The sequence below is a fragment of the Protopterus annectens genome, chromosome 2.part2 (genome assembly GCF_019279795.1).
Source record: "Protopterus annectens isolate FY-2018-M chromosome 2.part2, PAN1.0, whole genome shotgun sequence".
In the NCBI taxonomy this organism is placed as follows: domain Eukaryota; kingdom Metazoa; phylum Chordata; order Ceratodontiformes; family Protopteridae; genus Protopterus; species Protopterus annectens.
This window is the reverse complement of record NC_056730.1, coordinates 691989924-692010171: the sequence shown is the minus strand read 5'-3', so window position 1 is coordinate 692010171 and position 20248 is coordinate 691989924. Positions and strand designations below refer to the sequence as shown.

General features: G+C 38.8%; 1 protein-coding gene across 1 annotated transcript in view; it reads right to left on the bottom strand.

The window, feature by feature from the left end:
- LOC122795977 (formin-like protein 20) overlaps window positions 1–20248 on the bottom strand; it is a 76851-nt gene that overhangs the window by 22608 nt on the left and 33995 nt on the right. Inside the window, exons 2-4 of the mRNA XM_044064459.1 lie at window positions 11091–11324; window positions 7818–8033; window positions 3081–3398 (exon numbers count right to left, since the gene is read on the bottom strand). Of these exons, the coding sequence (XP_043920394.1) occupies window positions 3081–3398; window positions 7818–8033; window positions 11091–11324 (768 nt within the window). The remainder of the gene's footprint in view (window positions 1–3080; window positions 3399–7817; window positions 8034–11090; window positions 11325–20248) is intronic.

Sequence of the window (20248 nt, the reverse complement as noted above, 5' to 3'; positions counted from 1 at the left end):
GGCTAAGCACTATGGCTATAAAATCCTATCAACTACTACAGGGTTTAAATTGCATAATTAACTTAATATAAGAATCCCTATCACAGCAGCTGTAATCTGGTCACCATTTAAACTATTCACAGTGAATACCAATAAACAGTACTTAGTCCATCTACTTCGGCAAAGTTACATTAAGCACAGTTTTAGCGTGCCCAAAGCAGAATTAGACAGGCTTAAAGTAGATACGAGGAAAAGGAACAACAGTCTACAAATTGGGAGTTACAGCTACAACATTATGCACAGCATGTTTTTCAACAGATATTTACCCTATCACCATATCTTCAACTGGAAATTACCCTAGCACTGTATCTTCAATAGGTAATTACCATTGCACTGTGACAGTAATTACCTTTGCACCAAATCTTCAACAGGCAACTTTTCTAGCATCATATCTGCAACAGCTAACTACCCTAGCACTGTGTCTTCAACAGGGGATCAGTTAAGAAAGCTGACAAATTCCATTTCATTAAACTGCAGTGTGATGAAATTCATGGTATAGCCCTTGTTAAGATGAGTTCAGCAGATACCATACTAACATTCTTTATTCATAACACTAAAACATTAGATTGTTTAAATAATTCATTTTTTTGGAGGGGGGCATTTGTTTAACTTTTGGTTTCAGAACAAAATCATTTAGTCCTCAGCATTCAGTGAAACCAGATATTCAGTTCATGCTGTAGAAAGGCCACTGACACAATTCAGAAGGCTTTGTAGTACATAAAAAGTCTCTCTGGTAAGCTATTTATTTTATTTTATGTTATTTTACATTTGTTTACTGGGAAAGTCCGACTGGGATACAAACCCATTTTCCATGGAGGCCTTAGGAGAAAAGCTCCACATACAGCACGAACAATGTCTAAACTAACAATTCATAACATACAAGTTTTGGTTTTACAGCTTGTTAGTTTTCTACACTTAACAATTATAAGAAAAAGTTATTTCTATGGAACAATAGACAGATTATGTGAAGTGAGTATAGCCATAGCATAATATACAGAGGCAGCCGAACAGAGAATGTTAGGAGCTTAGATAGCAGCAGTTGTTGAATACATGGTCAGGATAAAGAGCTGAAGAGTTCAAGGCAGTCAGGGGAGATGTATACGGATAAGCAGGTATTCATGTAGCCACCCAGCCTGGACAGGTGCAGGAACAAAGTGAAGACTCAGTTTGGAACTGTTTAGAGCATGTTTAAAGAGGTTGAAGTTCAATGTGGACCTAATGGAATGAGGGACTGAGTTCCAGTGCTTTGCTAATTGGTGTGAGACTAGGGAGTAGTCTCCGGTATTGTTGGATCTGGACACTTGTAGTAGAGATTTATTTGCTGAACGTAAGCTACAGTTGGTGGTGTGGGGTTGAATGATGTTTAGTAGGGCTGGCAGGGTTTTTTTTTTTGGGCTGGTATACAAGTTTGTGTCATAGGTAGCTGGTTGTAGGGTAGCAGCTAAGGTAGTTCTAACCAGGACAGTTTTGTTAAGGTATGACAATGGTGGATGTAGTGTAGACAATCACTGGCAAATTTACCTATTTTATTAAAGCATGTTTCCAGTTTTTTTAGGTATGTCTTTTTAAGGTTAATGAGAATTGGGGGAGGCATAAAGTTTGTGTTGATTGGAGGTGGGGTCTTGCAATGGCTACCCTAGTAGTGTCAGTTAGATACTTTTTGTTTCTATACAAGGTGCCCATTTTTTTTGTATACCTTTTAATAGTTTGCAATATATGTAGGTCAAGTTTTAGGTTGTTATTGATTGTGACTTCTAGTAGTTTTGTCTGTGAGTCAGGAAAGATTATTGTATCATTGGCAGTGATGGAGAAAGAAGTAAGGGAGAAAGAGGATCTTGTGGGTTGGAAGATCATAAGTTTTGTTTAATTAGGGTTAAGTATGAGCAGGTGTTTTGATAGCCATACTTTAGCTTCTGAGAAAGATGTCTATTGAATCAGCTTGCTTCAGTATATATCCCTTTATGTGTGCAATGCGGATTAAGTAAGAAGAAAAAGTGGCTTCGTAATTGCCAAACACATTTTACACTACTGAAATATGCAGTCGACAAATATGATGATCAAAGATTGTGTAACTAACAACGTAACACCGTACTTCCTCTTTCTGAAATAAATAAAATTAGCCTGTGGCAAATAAGAATGAGGATCCCACCTCTGTGTGAAAGGAATCTCTTACATCTTGATTTTTGTCAGACATCTTACCCACAAGAGCTACCGCCCTTCTTAACATGATATGGTTTTATGCTGAGGAAACATAAATAGGTTAAAATATGACAACTATTTTTTGTTTGTCAAGCTGGAAATGGCTTCTAGTGAAAGCATGTAGATTATTCAGCAAAGATTTGTTTGTCTTGTCATTATGCAGATATGACAAAATGAAAAAAAAGAAAACATTATTTGAAAGGGGCATATACAGAACAGTCATTTTAAAGTACATGCAACCTAATTCTGTGCATTTTTTTCAGAAATTAAACATAATAGGCCAAAACACTCTCCTTTTTAACTGTGGGAAAATCAGAAGGTTTTGTGTTCTACCCTTATGCCTGGCATTTGATTCAAATTCTATGACTGTCCTTTTTACAGAATGAGGAAGACCACTGCATTTCTGAGGTGCTGTCTTTCTGATGATATTGGAAACTGAAATCTCATCTGCCTGAATTGATGGTGGCTCTGATGAATGTTCAGCATCCTATGGCACTTCCTGAAGAAGAGCACAGGAGTTGCTTTAGTGGTCTAACCAAACTTCTAAAGTCATTACTGATATCACTTCAAAACTGTCTTGTAAAATAGCCAAAGGTCAACCTGAGTTTATTCAGTTAACCAAATTAAAGTTTTCAATGAAAACTAATTGTAAAAAGGATACATTATGCAAAAAAGACATGTTTTAGTCACTGTAAAATTTAAGTGGAGAAGCCATGGTCATATATTTCACTTCTGGCAGAACCATTTGTTTCATAACTATATCTCAGGTCTAGCAAACTAATAAGAAACACCTAATACACATGGAAGTATACGTATATCTTATTTATGTTAATCATACTTACCAGACGGTTTCTGTACCTGCTGCACTCTAAGGTCAATCTGAGGTAAAGCCTGAGGCAGAGAAACCTGAGACTCTGGAGGTATCGTTGATGGATAAGGAGGTGGTGTTCTTCTGTTAGACTCTCTTTGTGGAGGTGGAGGGACTGGAGATATTTTACCAATGTTTTTGTGCATCGTGTTTGGAACTGGTGTCACTGGTGGTGATGGTGGTTGTGGTAAAGGATAAGAAGGTGCTCTAAACAAAGAACTAGGAAAGTCATTCCTCATAGGAGGAGGTGGTGGTGGTGGTGGTGCAGTTGATGGGCGACCTCTGCAAGGACCTATAGAAAATAACACACAAAATTTTGCAAACTGCAACACAGATCTATTTACAGACATCTATAAATTAATGGAATCTGTATTTTAATCACTTCTTCTAAATGCATATTTATTTATGTATTATCAGGTATTTGAGGTAGGGCACTGATCCAAAAGGATCCATTTCAACCAAAGTCCAGGAGAACAACAATACAGCGTAAAAAAACTAATATGACATAAACTGCATATACAAGAAATGCATAACATAAATTCTAAATACATGTTCTAAGTTCTTAAACATTAGAAAAAAAACATTAGTAAATGTATATTTGCAGTGGTAGATTTATAGCAAACAGAAAATATATCTAGAATTAATACAGAAATAGAGAAAAACAAACAGACAAAGAAGAGAAGCAATAAATCAGTGTATGTATCCTAATCAATGCCTTCTCATTCCAGACCCTCATTTCCACATAATAGCCATAATAAAATGTTTATTGCTAGCCATAGTAACATAACATTTATATTAATTGTGATGGACTCTCTATTCCAAGCCAGTAATCAAGGAGCCTCGATCTTCACCACTGACACTGGTGAGAGACAGTCACTAAGAACACGAATGGATTTACATAGTATTTATAAATGCAGCTCTCTGCATCAAGCACAATTTCCCCTAAGAGAACACAGGGAACATGCTCCAGACCTGGGACTAGACACTCTGTTTCTCCAGATCCCAAACAAAAGTCATTTTGTAACACTATGCCCCAGTTCCAAGTAGCTGACACACCCACACCTGGGCATTTGTATTTCACATGCACACAACCCTAGGAAAAGATAGTACAGATTTACTAGCTGTACACCTTCTGCCCAGAATATAAGGTAACCATGCTGCCACCAGTTAACCACTCTCAGGCTCTTACAAGTGTATCCAATTGAGTAAAATCAATACTAATATAAATGGCAGAGTGTAACCATAGCAGAGTGGCCATGGCATCACTAAAATAAGTACAAGTACTTTCAAGATGTTAAAAGTATTGTCTAAAAGACCAGCCACAACAAAATGTATAAAATATTTAATAATAAATAAGAAAATAGAAGAACATGAGAATACTAAATATCTAAGTACAATAATCACCAGAGTTTCAATCACAGGAGAAATAAAAATAACACAGTTGGATAGATTCAAATAGATGCAGAAGAACACTTCTTAACTAATTTCACTGTATTTCCTGACTGTCTAAAGAATAACTGTTATCTAGCTAATTTAATTAATACAGCAAGATAAGATTAGTTGCTGAGATGCTAACTTCCACAAGGCAAGGTGATGAACTTCTAATAGACTGAACTGAACTCAGCTAACTGAACAAATGTGATGACTGTCATAGATTTTTATATCAGGTTCCAAAGAAAACAAAACAGGCTGATTTGTGAGTTCCCATCCTCTCAGTGCTGGTTATAAAGTTACATCACATTTGATCACCTGTCTCTGGTAGAACACACAATCAGAGCTTTGCTAAGATCTGTTGCAGTATCTGAAATCTGTAGAACAATTTCAAAAAATTCTGCTCGATCATATTGCCAAAGTAGTTAGGAAATACTTATATGTGGCCCATCTAATTACTAAAGTGTTTGCATCTAGAAATAATGAGGTTATAGTGCTCCTCTACTCATCACTCATTAGACCCATCATAGAGTACAATATCCCATTTGGGATGTACCTCACAAGACACTTCCAACAGCTGGAAAGACCACAAAAGTACCTCACCAAGAGGATTACTGGTCTCAAACATATGTCCTATGCAGCCCGACTGAATAAACTTTGGCTGTGCTCAGTGGCATTTTGCTTACTCAGAGGTGATCTCTGCCTGACTTACAAAGCCATGTCCTACTCAGAACTGATGGACATGCTTCACCTAAAGAAATCCAAGTCACTGCGAGCCACGCGCTCTAGTGAGCTAAACCTCGCCACAACAATAAATAGAGCATGCTGGAGGGATAGATTCCTGTCACAGAGACTCCCCATGCTTTGGAACAAAATTCCAAATTACATCAGGCAGAGCCCCTCACTAACACTGTTCAAGAGAAACATTGACGAGTAGATGGGTAACAGAAAATACACCCCTGGTATCACTTCATTTGCTCTGCTTGACAGAGGATCAGTTAATTAATCAATGGGGCAGCGAAAGCCAACACTCTGGATAGGCTTATAAATGCCCTTGGGCAGATAACCTAGTACCTACCTATGAACCTATGAACCTATGAACAAAGGAATTATTACCAAAGTTGACTTCATGCAGCTAAACATTGCATGACTGCTGACAGAGACCAACACTAATAGTCATATATAACCACAGAGAAGTGGTTCTCCATGTAGAATGATAAAAATGAACCAAAATATTGTTATGCACACAAATGAGCTAAGTGTCACTGCACATAAACATGAAAATCTGAAATAAAACCCAGTTATTGCCTTTCTTTTCTAATTCCTTTGATGGATCAGTGTTCCACTGAAATTATTTCTACTGTGTCAGTACAATAAATGTGGTGTTTTAATCAACTGGAGTTGTATGCTGTCTTACAAACTTCAGTTTGCAGTGAGCACGTGCTACTTTTCCCTGATATGTGTGTTTTATGACCTGTTATTAGTCTGACTGCTTCACTGGCTTCCTTATTTAATACACTAATAGGAAGAAATATCAACAGGAACATCAGGAGTTTAATTTCCCTGAGGATTGTCTTTCTTTTCTTGTTCTAAGTCTGCAAATGTGCTACATTTTCCTGATATGCATGATGTATGACCTCTCTTTTATGTGACTGTTTCAGTGTTTGATCTTCTGGTGGTTTACTATCATAATGTTGAATGGCACTTCATATTTCCCTAATATAATCAACTTTTATCTGCAAAAATCAGAATGCGAAATTTTAATATCTCCAAAAAAAAACACTGAACATCGACATTCCCTTACACTGTGGACCTAGAAACAAGCACCACCATGGATCAAGGGGAGCGAGATTTTGCATTCTGGAATGTCGGTGTTCAGCATTTTCAGTGTTCAGTGTTTGGACATTCCAAAATGTGGAGTTGAGTTGAGAAAGTGCTATTCCACATTATGATAGTAAACTTATTCTGACATGTAGACTATCTTAATTGGCCAGCTTCCCTGAAGGTATCATAGTTTCCTTTTTTAATAGCATTAACATTATCACGGAGGTCTACTACATACACTTTGCTGTTGTTAGGACTGGTGAAGGTTGTTACATCATACTTGCTATACTGTCTGATGTCATCAGGACTGGTGGTCGGTACATCATACTTATTATACTGTCTGATGTCACCGGGACTGGTGGTCGGTACATCATACTTATTATACTGTCTGATGTCATCAGGACTGGTGATGGTCGTCAGTACATCATATTTACTATACTGTCTGATGTCGTCAGGATGCATGAAGGTTGTTACATCATACTTGCTATACTGTCTGATGTCATCAGGACTGGTGAAGGTTGGTGTATCATTCTTACTATATTGTCTAATGTCATCAGGATGGGTGAAGGTTGGTACATTATACTTACTATACTGTCTGATGTCATCAGGACTGGTCACGGTCAGTGCATCATACTTACTATACTGTCTGATGTTGTCAGGACTGGTGAAGGTCGGTACATCATATTTACTATACTGTATCCCACCTCACCTGTCTAACTTCCACATTATTTTACATTCAGGTATTGCCATGCCACCTTATCCATAGGGGTTTACAGTTCCATTCTGTTGGACCACTCATTTTGCACACTTCTGTCCATCACCATGCCTGTGGTTTCTGTTGATATACTGAAACTTAGTCATCCATATAGTTTTCCTGTCATGAAATATTTTTCTGCAGCTATATTGCTGTGTATTACATCAATATTATCAGTTATTTCCCATCTGTGCACATGAACATGTGATAACTGCCAGTAGTGCCTGTGTACATACAGTATTTACCTCTCCTTCTTGTACAGTGATCTAACTACAAGATGATTTAACACAATTAAGTCATGCATCTCTCCTGCAGCTGCAATGAGGAGCTGTTCTTTATGCAATGTGGTCTGACAGCATACATTAGTAATGAGTGCTGAGGCTCATCGTCCCAACAATGTAAATAGTGGTAACCTGGCCACATGCCAAGCTTTTCTGAATCCTCAGGCATGTGCAAATAGATTTTACTAAAGGGGAAAGGTCATCTAGCTTTGCATATTCCTTTACTAAAGCAAGTAAACATATTCTAAAATATAAAGTGCACCAGAAGATGTTTTCTACACTTGAAAATTTCAAAAATAGATATTCTAGACATAAAAGCCATATGTGATAGTAGAATTTGTACCACATCCATTTTATATGCAATGTAAATGTGTGTGAAAACCACAGCACATCATACATTTTATCTTACTGCCATACTTACTTGGAAATGTCGGTGTGTTAAGCAGGACAGAATCTCCAGGTGCATTTTGGGTTGAAGATTGCCTTAGGTGATGAGATTTTGGTAGTTTTTCTGATGGAGGGAGAGATGGCTTTCTTCTACAAACCAAATCAGAGGCCATCTTGCAAGGAAGAGGAGGAGGTACATCATTAGTGTCTCTGCATCTCGAAATTGGTGGTGAAGATGATGGTACTATCCCTGTAATCAAAATAATAATAATATTAATAATAATAATAATAATAATAATAACAACAACAATGATAATAACAACAATAATAATAATAATAGTAAAAACACAAATGAAAAATCTGCAAATTGTAATATACTTCCTGCCACTTTATTTCAGAAAATGCAAGTAGCTTCAGAATATTCATTGTTTTTTATTTTATTTATTTATTTAGTGTGTGTGTGTGTGTGTGTGTGTGTGTGTGTGTGTGTGTGTGTGTGTGTGTCTGTCTGTGTGTGTGTGTGTGTGTGTGTTGGATGTCTGACAAAGAAAACATCACTGGTAGTAAAGTCACTGTGACAGTTAGACCATGTTGTGTCAATGTTGCGGGAGTGAAAGAGATAAATATTACAAATAGTGAGACATTGATCATTGCTGGGGTTTCAGGGCTAATGTGCCTTTTCAATGCTGTGTTAAAGGCTGGAATAGTACCTCTGGATTGTCAAACTCAGGAGGCATTCTACACTTTTAAATATTGGTTCCAGTTATAAATGCATCAAACTACTATGCATCCCTGGAAAAGTATATACTAGGGTATTATAAACAAGATTTCATTCAATAGTCAAATATCTGATCCAGAATTAGCAGTAGGGATTCCATCCTGACCATAGAAAGGTGGACCATCTCTTTGCCCTAGGCCATATATTGATGCTGTTATGGGAAATTACTAATATTATCTGCATGTATTTTGTGCACCTTAAGGCTGCATATATTCGTATATCCTCAGGTTTTTCATATAGTATCATTATTGAATTTCATTCTGTCCCTGTATTTGGACAGAGAGAGAGAGAGAGAGAGAGAGAGAGAGACAGAGAGAGCCGAGTCTGCATTCTTATAGTTAACTCAAATTCATTCAAGGTGGGCATTAGACTTCCATTTAGGATGTGTCTTGCCTCTGTTTCTGCATGTGATTTTCATGGGCAGGATTTTATGATGCAGACAAGGCCTGGAAAAATCTATTTTGGGGATCTGCAGTTGGCATCTTTATTTGTCGACTGTCCTTGATTAACTATGAGCCCTGGGTTGCGCTGTAGTAATTTTCTGCTAAGTGTAAAGTGAAAGGGATGAAACTCAGTACTTTCTGTTCTACAAAAGAGTAGTTTGTCCTTTCTAGGTGACCCGAGCAGCTAACTCTACTGCAGGAGTTCAAGTATTTTGGTTTCTTTGGCATGAACAAAGGTAGAGGGAATCAGGAGATTGGTCAGTGGATGGTTCAGGTGGTGGCAATAAGTACTCCGGACACTTTAGCAGAGTGTGGTAGTGAAGAATGACCATCTTCCTGTAGCGCAGGTATACAGTTTGATTCTGTCTATTAGTATTTGCCTGCTGTGTGACCAAGCAAGTCAGCTAACCAGATAGTGCACCTAGGTCACCCCTGAAAAAGGCAGTCATCCAGTGGATTTATCTAGTTAACAAATGAGAGGTCATGGTTTTCTTTTAAAATTTAAAAACAAAAGCTGAGTCACACAAAGGTCTGAATCGACTGGTCAGTCCATGTCATTAGCCTCAGCTATAGTCATGCTCTTTGGGTACAGAATGAGAGGATGACAAAATGCATGCAAGCAAGACATATGAGATTCCTTTAGAGGCTAACCGGTTTCATTCTTCATGATGGAGGGAGAAGTTCAGCAATCCAGAAGGATTTGGGGGTATATGGACTTGGTCTCCGTGCTAAGATGAGTCAGTTGAGGTTGTTTGTGCACCCTGTATGTGTGCCTTCCATATGGGGTATACCAGGTAAAGCTCAGTGGTTGGGGCCCCTGGGGTAGATCCATGACACATAGTAGGGGTTATATGTCATCTCTCAATTTGGCTATGAATACTTCAGAAACTTACAAAATGAGATGGAGACTGTTTCTGATGAAAGAAAATCTTTCCTACCCCACACTCTGCTGGTTAACACCATAATCATTATTAAAAGAAGCAGAAAAAGGACACGGATAGCTTGGTAAACCCAACACTCTTTAAATGGCCTATCTTACATTTTGTTTATTTTTCTTAGATGCCTTGCTCTAAAAACAAAGTTTGAAACCAGATAAGCATGCCATTCCTAATTAGATTCAAAAAGACAGAACATGTAAAGCATTGCTGTACAATAGCAAGAAACAGCAACAGCATCATATTGTGAAAGTGTTACATGCAACAAACGTGTACTGTGAGCCAAGAATCTGCGTTGTGTAATCATTTTCATAAAGTTATCAAAAGGATGGGTAACTCCATTTCTTTTATCAGCTCATACCCCCTGTTCCTTTATAACCAATATCCCCTTCTACATGACTAACCACTCTACCACCCCTCCTCGATTACCTTCCTAGCTTAATCCCACATTATAGGTCAATTTCTGGCCTTTCCTTTTTCTCCATCTCCTACAAATACTCTCCACCACTCTCTTAAAACTAGGTAATGTGTCAATACATCAATACATATCCCAGTATTCTTACCCCCACTATCCTTGACTAGTCACCTATACAATGTCTCTCATCCCTCTTCTAGCTTTAAGTATTATCTGCTACTGACTGATGTTTCACACTCCTTATGCTAATTTTATTAATTATCATATACACTGTAACTCTTCTTACCAATGTCTTTCTTATAAGTTATATCTAATATCTGACGGTTATATATATTACACATGAAGTGTTTGCATACTTGATATTATGTAGAATGTCACCACAGAAGAAATACTTGTTTTTTTTATATAGTCAATACAGAACAATTACCACTAGTATATGTAATGTGTCTTTGTAAAAAAATAGTTTGGTCTTGAGCATCTTAAATGTATATTCTGGGACTTTTCTCCCCTGACCTCCATTGAAAATGGAATTTTTCCAGTCAGACTTTTCAGGTAAGTAAACAAGAAAATCAAATAAATCAATAAAATGATATACCTAATAATCATTTTGTGTATGTAGAACCTGATGGACAATCTCCGGACAAAAGTTCCTATTAGTATCAAAAAATAAATCTTCAACAAAGAGAGGAAGGTGTTGTGATCGGGAGAGTAATTTAATCTTTCTCCCCATACTTACCTGAAGATGTGTGAGTGGACTCTAAAACACACTCGTTGGCTTTGTCTAACACTGAAGAGTCAGACTGTGGTAATGGCGATTCTGAGGGTGTCTGTGATGGTGAAGGAGGTGTTGCACCTCTGACAGCAGGGCTGGAAGATCTAAGATGACTCAGAAGAAGATGAGGTGGATGAACACTGTTGCTCTCTTTGCTTCTTCTAACTGATGGTGGGGTTGCTAATGTTGGCTGATTACCTGAAATAAATTCCAAGCAACCACAAACAGATATTTAGTAAATAGCAGTGCCTTTCTCTTCAGGTAAATATGTAACATTATAGGATCTGTTATCATAGATATACAACCCCATGCACACACACACACACACACACACACACACACACACACACACACACACACACACACACACACACACACACACACACACACACACACACACACACACACACACACACACACACACACACACACACACACACACACACACACACACACACACACACACACACACACGCACACGCACACACACACACGCACACACAAACACATTTGATGTCAGCATACACACAAAAGATTATTGACTTGAGTAATTTGCTTAGCTTCCATTGTCATTCAAAGTGGGTCCAATATAAATCAGCCTAAGAGGAGATGGTAGACAGTCCTAACTGGTAAATCACAGATGGCCTGAAAAACAGAGCAAAAACTCCCTCATTAGTCTAAACAACAAGTCAGGGGATTAGTCAAGTTTTCAAAAGCAAATTTTGAGGCAAAAATAGCCTCACAAGCTAAGGATAACCATAAGGCATTTTTTTAATTATTTCCATAATCTAAAGGGCAACACCAGATAATGTGCAGAGTTAGTTGTAAACATCATTACCTACATTCATCCAGAAGATATAAGAAATCTGCTGGCTGATAAATTTAGTTCAAATTTCACCTCTGTATCACCTCCATTTACCCTATAAGAAATACTCTCTACCATTCCTCCACTAGTTATCACCAAAGAACAGGTTGCCACTGTGCTCTCTAAAGCTAAAAACGGTTTTGATGGGCCCCAACAATATCCCAGGATGCCTCTTAAATAGCTTCAGAAGGGACCTATCAGCCCCACTAGGATCTCTATTTTACTACAACCTCTAGACTGTCTGTGGAGTGCAGGACAGCAACAGTCATCCCTCTGCATAAAGGGGGACCATCAACAGACCCAGGAAATTACAGACCCATAAGTTTCACTAGTCTTATATGAAAGGCCATGAAAAGAATAGAAATGGACTTGATAAAGAATGATATAGAAACCTCCTAACACTAGACCCGACCCCATACAGCTTTGTCAAGGGCAGGTCATGACTGCTCAATGGAAAGTTACTAGGACCACGGATAAGGGTAAAACAGTGCATGTTGCCTACCTTGATCTGGCAAAGGCATTTGACACAATTCTCCACTCAGGTATTATAGATAAACTCACAAAACTGAGCATAAATCCCTACATCACCAGCTGTTTAGTCAAATGGCTTATGAACAGGACACGTTGTTAGAGTAGAAGAATTCAGATTTAACGAGAGGACAGTTACTATGGTGTGCTACGGGGCTCAGAGCTGGGACCTCCCTTTTTTAGAATATAAGTCTCTGATGTCAAGGCTAATTTAGAAGGTCTTTGACTGACTAAATTTGCTAACAACTGTAAGTTGGGTGCAGTCACTGAAACACCAAGCAATGTAAATATCCTTCAAAAGGGTTTGACTCAGACAAATGATTGGCGCCAGAACCATGGCCTAAAACAAAAAAAATATATATACTCATAGCCTTTGGGAAGTTAAATATCCCTGCAAGAGTGGACTCAAAGGTGAGGGATGTGTGGACTCAAAGGTGAGGGATGTAGGTACACAGACAGATAGTAGCCTGAACTTTGATCACCATGTGTCTTCAGTGGTAAGGAAGTCCTTCTATGTGGCACAGCTTATAAGTAATGACATACCATCCAGATCCAAGGAAGTCATAGTTCCACTGTACTCAGCCTTCATCAGATCAATAACTGAGTACAATTTACTTTTTAACAAGTACTTGACCAAGTATTTGCAACAGATGGAGTGGCTTCAGGGGTTCCTTACAAAAGAAAATACAGGGTGTAAGCAACACGTGACTTATGTGGATAGAATAAAAGCCCCATCCCTTTACTCTGTCTGCTATTTACAGTTAACGGGTGATCTATGTCTACCCCACAAGGCACTCTCAAATCCAGCCCTGATGAAACTGTTACACATTCACCAGACAAACTGCATGAGGGTCACACAATCTAGGGATCTAAACTTGGTCTTGTTGGAGAGACATATATGTATCTCGGAGATTACAGCTTCTCTAGAACATGCTTGCTATTCATGTAAAGTAAAGCACTTCCCTGACCCTCTTCAAATATAGTTTGGATCAATGGAGAGGGAATCATAAATTCACTTCTGGGGTGGTGCTCATGTCCCTTATTTACAGGGGCAATCTGTAAAATAATCAAAGGCATAGGCAGAAAACCTAAGCCATTCTCTAGCCCTTAGGGGTAAAAAAAATCAGAAAAATATTCAGGTAATAATGGTTAGCACAGTAAGGGCTTTTGCGCCTGTAGACTAGTAATCTCCTATGAACCTATGACTGAAGACTTTCATAAACTGGATGAAACTTAATCCACCCCATAGTGTCTTTTTAGGCAACATCAGTCCTCAAAAGTTTCCAACATAATAAAATGGAATCTGAATAACATAAAGGGGTCTATATTACAACCCCAAAAGATCTAAAATGCGAATGTATGTACATTGACACATAAAGGTTGATGTACATACACAGCGAAACACGTAAATGGCGAAAATCAAAATGCCAAACGTATTTCATCAGCAAAACACGCCACACAGGTAAGTACAAAATAAAAAAAATATAATACATTAACAAGCTTATGCAGTGGGGCAAGCAAGCCCCCTTGCACCCCCCAAACCCCCCTTCCTAAATATACCAACTCTGAGACTGCACTACAGTGGGGAAAAGGATATATTTCCATATCTCCACCACAGCGCTGCTGGCTAGGAAACACATTCGGCATTTTGATTTTCGTCATTTACATGTTTCACTGTGTATGTACATCGACCTTTATGTGTTGATGTACATACATTCATGTTTTAGATCTTTCGGGGTTGTAATATGGACCCAACATAAACATATAGCTGCTCAATGCTAGGGGCCTTAACAAAAAAAACTACTACCTGCAAGCAGTCCTTACCCTGGAAAACATGCATGCATGCATCATAACAGCGACCTGGTTCAGCCATTAAGAATACCACATCAGTGCAGGCTTTCAATGCCCACCACAAGTTTGGGCCCATCATACTACATGAGGGTACTAAAGTCAGTATTATTTATCTAACATGTATGCCTAAAGATTTCTGGACTTCATCAATACAAACTCTCTGGACCAGTTAGTCCATATCACAGCCAGGGCAGATAAAGTCCAGGGCTTCTTCTTCACCAGTATGGGACAGCTCTGCTCCCTACCACTTGGAATTCCCACCCTAGTTCAAATGAACTACACATCAGTAACATTCACCTTAAGGCTGAAGCCAGATGCATCCTCCAATACCTTAATAGTTAGAGATTAAACCAAGGCTAATCTACTGGAACAGAGCAATGAGCTAGCTAAATTCAATATCCCCTTCCAACTCCATGGTTCCAATGCTTATGCGGAATAATTTCTTATCAAAGTACATGCACATATGAACTAAATACAATGGCAAATTCAAAAATAAACCCATATGGTAGAATGTAAATATAAACTGGATCAAGAAAACACTTATTGGATATAAAAATAAATGCAACTCTTAGGATGCCAAAAAAAGTTCTTGCTGAACTTAATAGGGAACTCATGACCCTGACCAAACCAACCAAAGCAAGGTATGAGGTAAAAACTGTAACTCGTGCAAAATGCAACCACAAAGCCTTCTTTAACTATGTTAGAAAACTTAGAAACAGCACCCAGAACTAAACAGAGCTGAAAGTAAAGGAAATCACATGCTCTGACCCAGAAGACACAGCCAATGTCAGAGTCAGAACATCATCAAATAGGGCCCTGGGTAGAGTAATGGATCGGAGGCCCCCCATACATGCACACAAAAAGCAATTTCCCTGGCAGCAGCCCCACACACACACACACACACACACACACACACACACACACACACACACACACACACACACACACACACACACACAAGCAGTAATATATTGTCTCACAAGGAAAACAGACTCAGCATGAAAAGTAAGCTTCTCTGTCCTTGAAACTCACATTTACTGAAATGGCATTGAAACCCACTGCCAACCAGCAATCAAGGAGCCTCAATCCTCACCAATGGCAACCATGGGGGACGTTCACTGAGAAGAAGACAGGTACACACACAGTATCTCCAGATGCAGATCTCTGCATCAATTGTAATTTCCCCTTAAAAGCACACAGAGACCACAGTCAGTCCAGGGCTGATTTCTCCCTCTTTCTCCACATCCCCATTAAAACTCCCCACTCGCACTCGCACAGCTAGAGTTGAGATCTCAGCTGAGTGGCAAAGCCAAGACTTCCAGCACCCTCGTTGTCCAACCAGTGCATTGTGTCCATCCCCCATCAAGTAGCTGACACATATACTCTTTGAAATTTGATTTACACACACACACATGCACACACACACCTGGGAAAGGCTAGCATAGGTCTACTAGCTATGCCCCCCTCTGCCCAGGTAGCTGCCACTGCTACCAGTCACTCCTTATCAGCTACTTTAGGGCCCTTAGCAAAGGGTGTCAAATTTGACTGTGTAATATTAATAATAAATAATAAAAGAACAAGACAATACTAAATATATATTCATAATGACATCAGAGTTAAAAAAACACAGAAAGTATTTAAAATAACATTGCAGTACAGGCTCACACAAATAAAGAAAAACATTTAAACTAAGCTGTACTATATTCCTGTCTGTATATAAGAGAGTTATACTGTTCCCTAGAAACTTACTTCATTAGAGCAAGACAGATGTGTGGTGAATGGGTCTTGTCAGGTCCAAGACTGAATAGAGAATGTTCTAAGAGACTTCTCAAATTAATATAAAAATATTACTGCTGGTATAGCTTGCAGAATTATATCATTTCTGGTCATATGACTTCTAGTTCCCAGGCCAAAACCCCCATTGCTAGAAGCTGGCAGCATTTAGCATCTACCTGTAAAAATAAAGGCTTTTCCTCAGCTCTTTGGCAGATGCTAGAAGTCATAAAACAATTGTATTCTTTCATGCTTCAAAAGTAGCAATTAGTTTACACCAAGGACAATACAGAGATCTTCCAAGCACAAACTCTGTGTCTCTAGCTGCACTGCATTTGAGAGGTAGCCTCTTTATTAGGTCTTATAAAGTAATTTAATTTCAGATATTTTTCTAAAGTATACTAGATTGAGGGTAACCTCCTGTATCCCAGTTTCCACTGTTAAAATATATTCATGTAAACAGTTACAATAGTGCAAGTACATTTCTGTTCTCTTCAAGTAGGGTACACTGTGGCTACATTTTAAACACAGCACTTTTACAAATACCTTTTCATAGATTCATAGGTTGGTACTAGGCTATCGGCCCTAGGGTCTATACAAGCCTAGCCATAACAATTCCCTGGCTATTTCTTCCCACAATACCTACTTCCCTGGACCCCTGCCTAGCAGGGTGACTGATATAATTCCCAGGGTGAATTTCCCGTCTCTCATCCAATCATCAAGATCCTTTTGAAGAAGGCCAAAGAGGTGCTCTGCTTGACATGTATGGGCAGTCTATTCCAGAGTCTGGGAAGTCTCTGGGTCAGGAACCTATCCCTCCAGCATGTTTTGTTCATTGTGATGACAATGTTTAGATCCCTGGAGTGTGTGCCTCTGAGAGATTGGGATTTCTTTAAGTGTAGCATGTCCAACAGCTCTGGTTTTGACATGGCTTTGTATGTTAAGCAGAGATCGCCTCTGAGTAGATGATATGCGACAGAGTATAACTGGAGTTTTTTTTAGATGGTCAGCATAGGGCATCTGCTTTAGGCCTGTGATTCTTTTAATGAGGTATTTCTGTGGTAGTTGTTGCAGATGTCTTGAGAGGTACATACCAAATGGGGTATTGTGTTCTATAATTGGTCTAATGAGTGATGAGTACAGTGGGACAATGACCTCCTTTTTTCTGGATGTAAAGTCCCTTAGTGATGAGGTGTGCCACACAGAAGGATTTCCTGACTACTGTGGTGATATTCTTATTGAAGGTGAGACTACTGTCCGCCTGTGTCCCTAAGTCTCTTATCACACTTTCGGTGTTTAGTGTACTGCAACCTATGTGGTAATGTTTTTTCCAAAGGGGATAACTATACATTTCTTGGCATTAAGCTTGAGCCCATGGCTCTGGCACCAAGCATCTGTTTATGTAAGGCCCTTTTGTAGAATATCCACATCATATGGGGATTTGGTAATGGCTCCCCGTTTGCAGTCATCTGTGAACTTTGTTAGCCAGAGTCCCTTAGTGTTGGCTTGTACTTCAGAAAACTAGATGCCAAACAAGAGCGGTCCCAGGACTAAACCCTGAGGTACTCTACTTGTCACTTTTCTGGAGCTGGATTTCGAGTCGGCTACTTTTACAGTGTGGGTTCTGTCAGTAAGCCAGTTGGCAACCCATTGAGTGACATAGGGATTAATGCCCAGTTTAGTAAGTTTATCTATGATTCCAGGGTGGGGGGTGGTGTCGAAGGCCTTGCTGAGGTCCAGATAGGCTGTGTGGACCGCCTTACCCTCATCCACAGCTCTGGAGACTGATTCAAAGAAGTCAATCCAGTTCAGGAGACAAGATAGGCCCTTCATAGACCCAAACTGGGTGGGGTCCAGTATTTGATGGTTGCCAATGTCTTTATTTATAAGTTCCATGATAATACGTTCCATGGCCTTGCAGATCAGGCTCGTCAGACTGATGGGGCGGTAGTTCCCGGGATCCAAGGTGGATCCCCCCTTGTGGAGTGGGGTAACTGTAGCTGTACGCCACTCAGTGGGCACAAACATCTGTACAGAGCAGCTTGATATACACATGCCATAATTTCTAATACATTTTGTAACACAAACATGTTGTATAGATCATTTTGATATTCACCAAAGACATATAATTATTTACAAAATTTCAGCTTGCTGTGCTGGCATTATCTCCTTTCCTCACACTACATTAAGAGAACTGCATCTGGCCAGTGGCAGATTAGGTTTACCTTTGGGCTGTTTTTAAACCAAAGGCTCCTTGTACACATTTTTGATACCGTGCTTACATGGATGGGTTTTTTGATAGAAGATCCTGATTGTATTAAATTATATCCCTTGTATAATACTGCACCACTTGTTAGAGTGTGTTTTAAATTTGCAGTTTTGAACAGTTTTCCAATAAGCAATGAAACAAAACATATAAACCAATTATAACAGAACTCCCCCTTTCAGAATATTGCAACCATAAAAGATCACTCAAACTTCTGTCATTACAGTACACCAATATCAGTCGATATGCTCAATCTATACAGAAGTAAAAATCATCTGAATAATTCCACATTACAGAGATCTGTACCTAATGAAATGCTGCTGCTGGCAAACAACTTTATATTTCAGTGTTTCATCTACAAATTCAGTGCCTGCTGTCCGTGAAGAATAAATTGCCTATGTTAAATAAAAAGATAATAAGCTAGTAATATTGCAATAGGGAATGGATGGCAAACTAGCAAAAGGTTTACTAGGACTATAACAACAGTTACAAGGAATCTCATCCAATGGAGGGCACACTCAGGACTGCAGCACCTTCCCCTTTCTTAAACTACAACACCGTATCAGCAATCCAGCAACATGGTGTGGAAGTAGAACCCAGAGTCATCTGCATCAAAAGAAAGTATACTACCTGTTGTGTTAATAACACTGCTTGCAAGCTCATTAACACAAACAGTGAGGACCATTTGTTAATCAAAACAGTTATTGAAAACAGATTTAGCATCAGCAGCAGTAAAGTTCTCTTCCCTTGAAGCTCATAATTCCTTTAAAATGCACTGAAGCTCACAATTCCTTAAAAATGTACTAAAAGTCACATTTCCTTGAAAATGCACTGAAACTCACAATTCCTTAAAAATGTACTGAAAGTCACATTTCCTTGAAAATGCACTGAAACTCACAACTCCTTGAAAATACACTAAATCTCATAGTCTAGTAGTTAGTGTGGAGTCTTCAGGCTCTTGTCTCTGGTAACCTGGGTGCAGGGTTTATGCCTGAGCAAATTAACTAACCTGCAATCCCTAACTAGGGCATTTCTCACACACATTTCTATATACACTTACCATATCATTGAATTCCATTAGAGAGAAGAGTTGCTGGACATGTGAATTCTGCGTGAGCAGCAGCAGAAGAAAAGTTATGTGTGCGTATGTCATGCACATAGAGTATGGCTGCATGTGTGTGTTGTGAGGCAGGAAGGGGAAAGTTGTGTGTGCATGCATGACACAGAGTGCATCTTTAAAGAAGAAATGTATTTTTTTTATTTGATTAACTCATTCAGTCCAGTGGAGCTCAAGAAGTTTGCACTGTAACTTCCAATGGGCAGAGCCTAGGCCTCTTGACAGAATCAAATTATGTCCTCACATTTCAAACAAATGCTCATATCTCTGGAACCATAGGGGTTATGGAAGAAGTATAAATGGCACACCATTCAGAACAAACTATTTTTATAGTGGCAGTATTCTTTAGGTTATAGGTCTTAACCCAAATTTTATAAGTCACAGTAAACACAGTAACTATTGCATTTGTAATATTTTGTAAGCAACTTATAATATCTCAGCAACCACTCAAGTTATGCACATACAATCAGCAGCATTTTATTCATCCAGCTGAAAGCATTCATGTGATGCTATGAGGTTTTGTTTGTCTTACTTGGTTGTTGAGATATTTAGAAAAATATGAAAATTATATATATATCAATTAATATCATAAAAATAACAGTTAATATCATTTACCTGCACTAGACAGAGGTCAAATATTAATGCTGTTGAATTTGCCATTGTGCAAGCTTTAAGATGAAATCTTTTAAAACCTTGTACATAGCATGGTTTTAGAATAATTG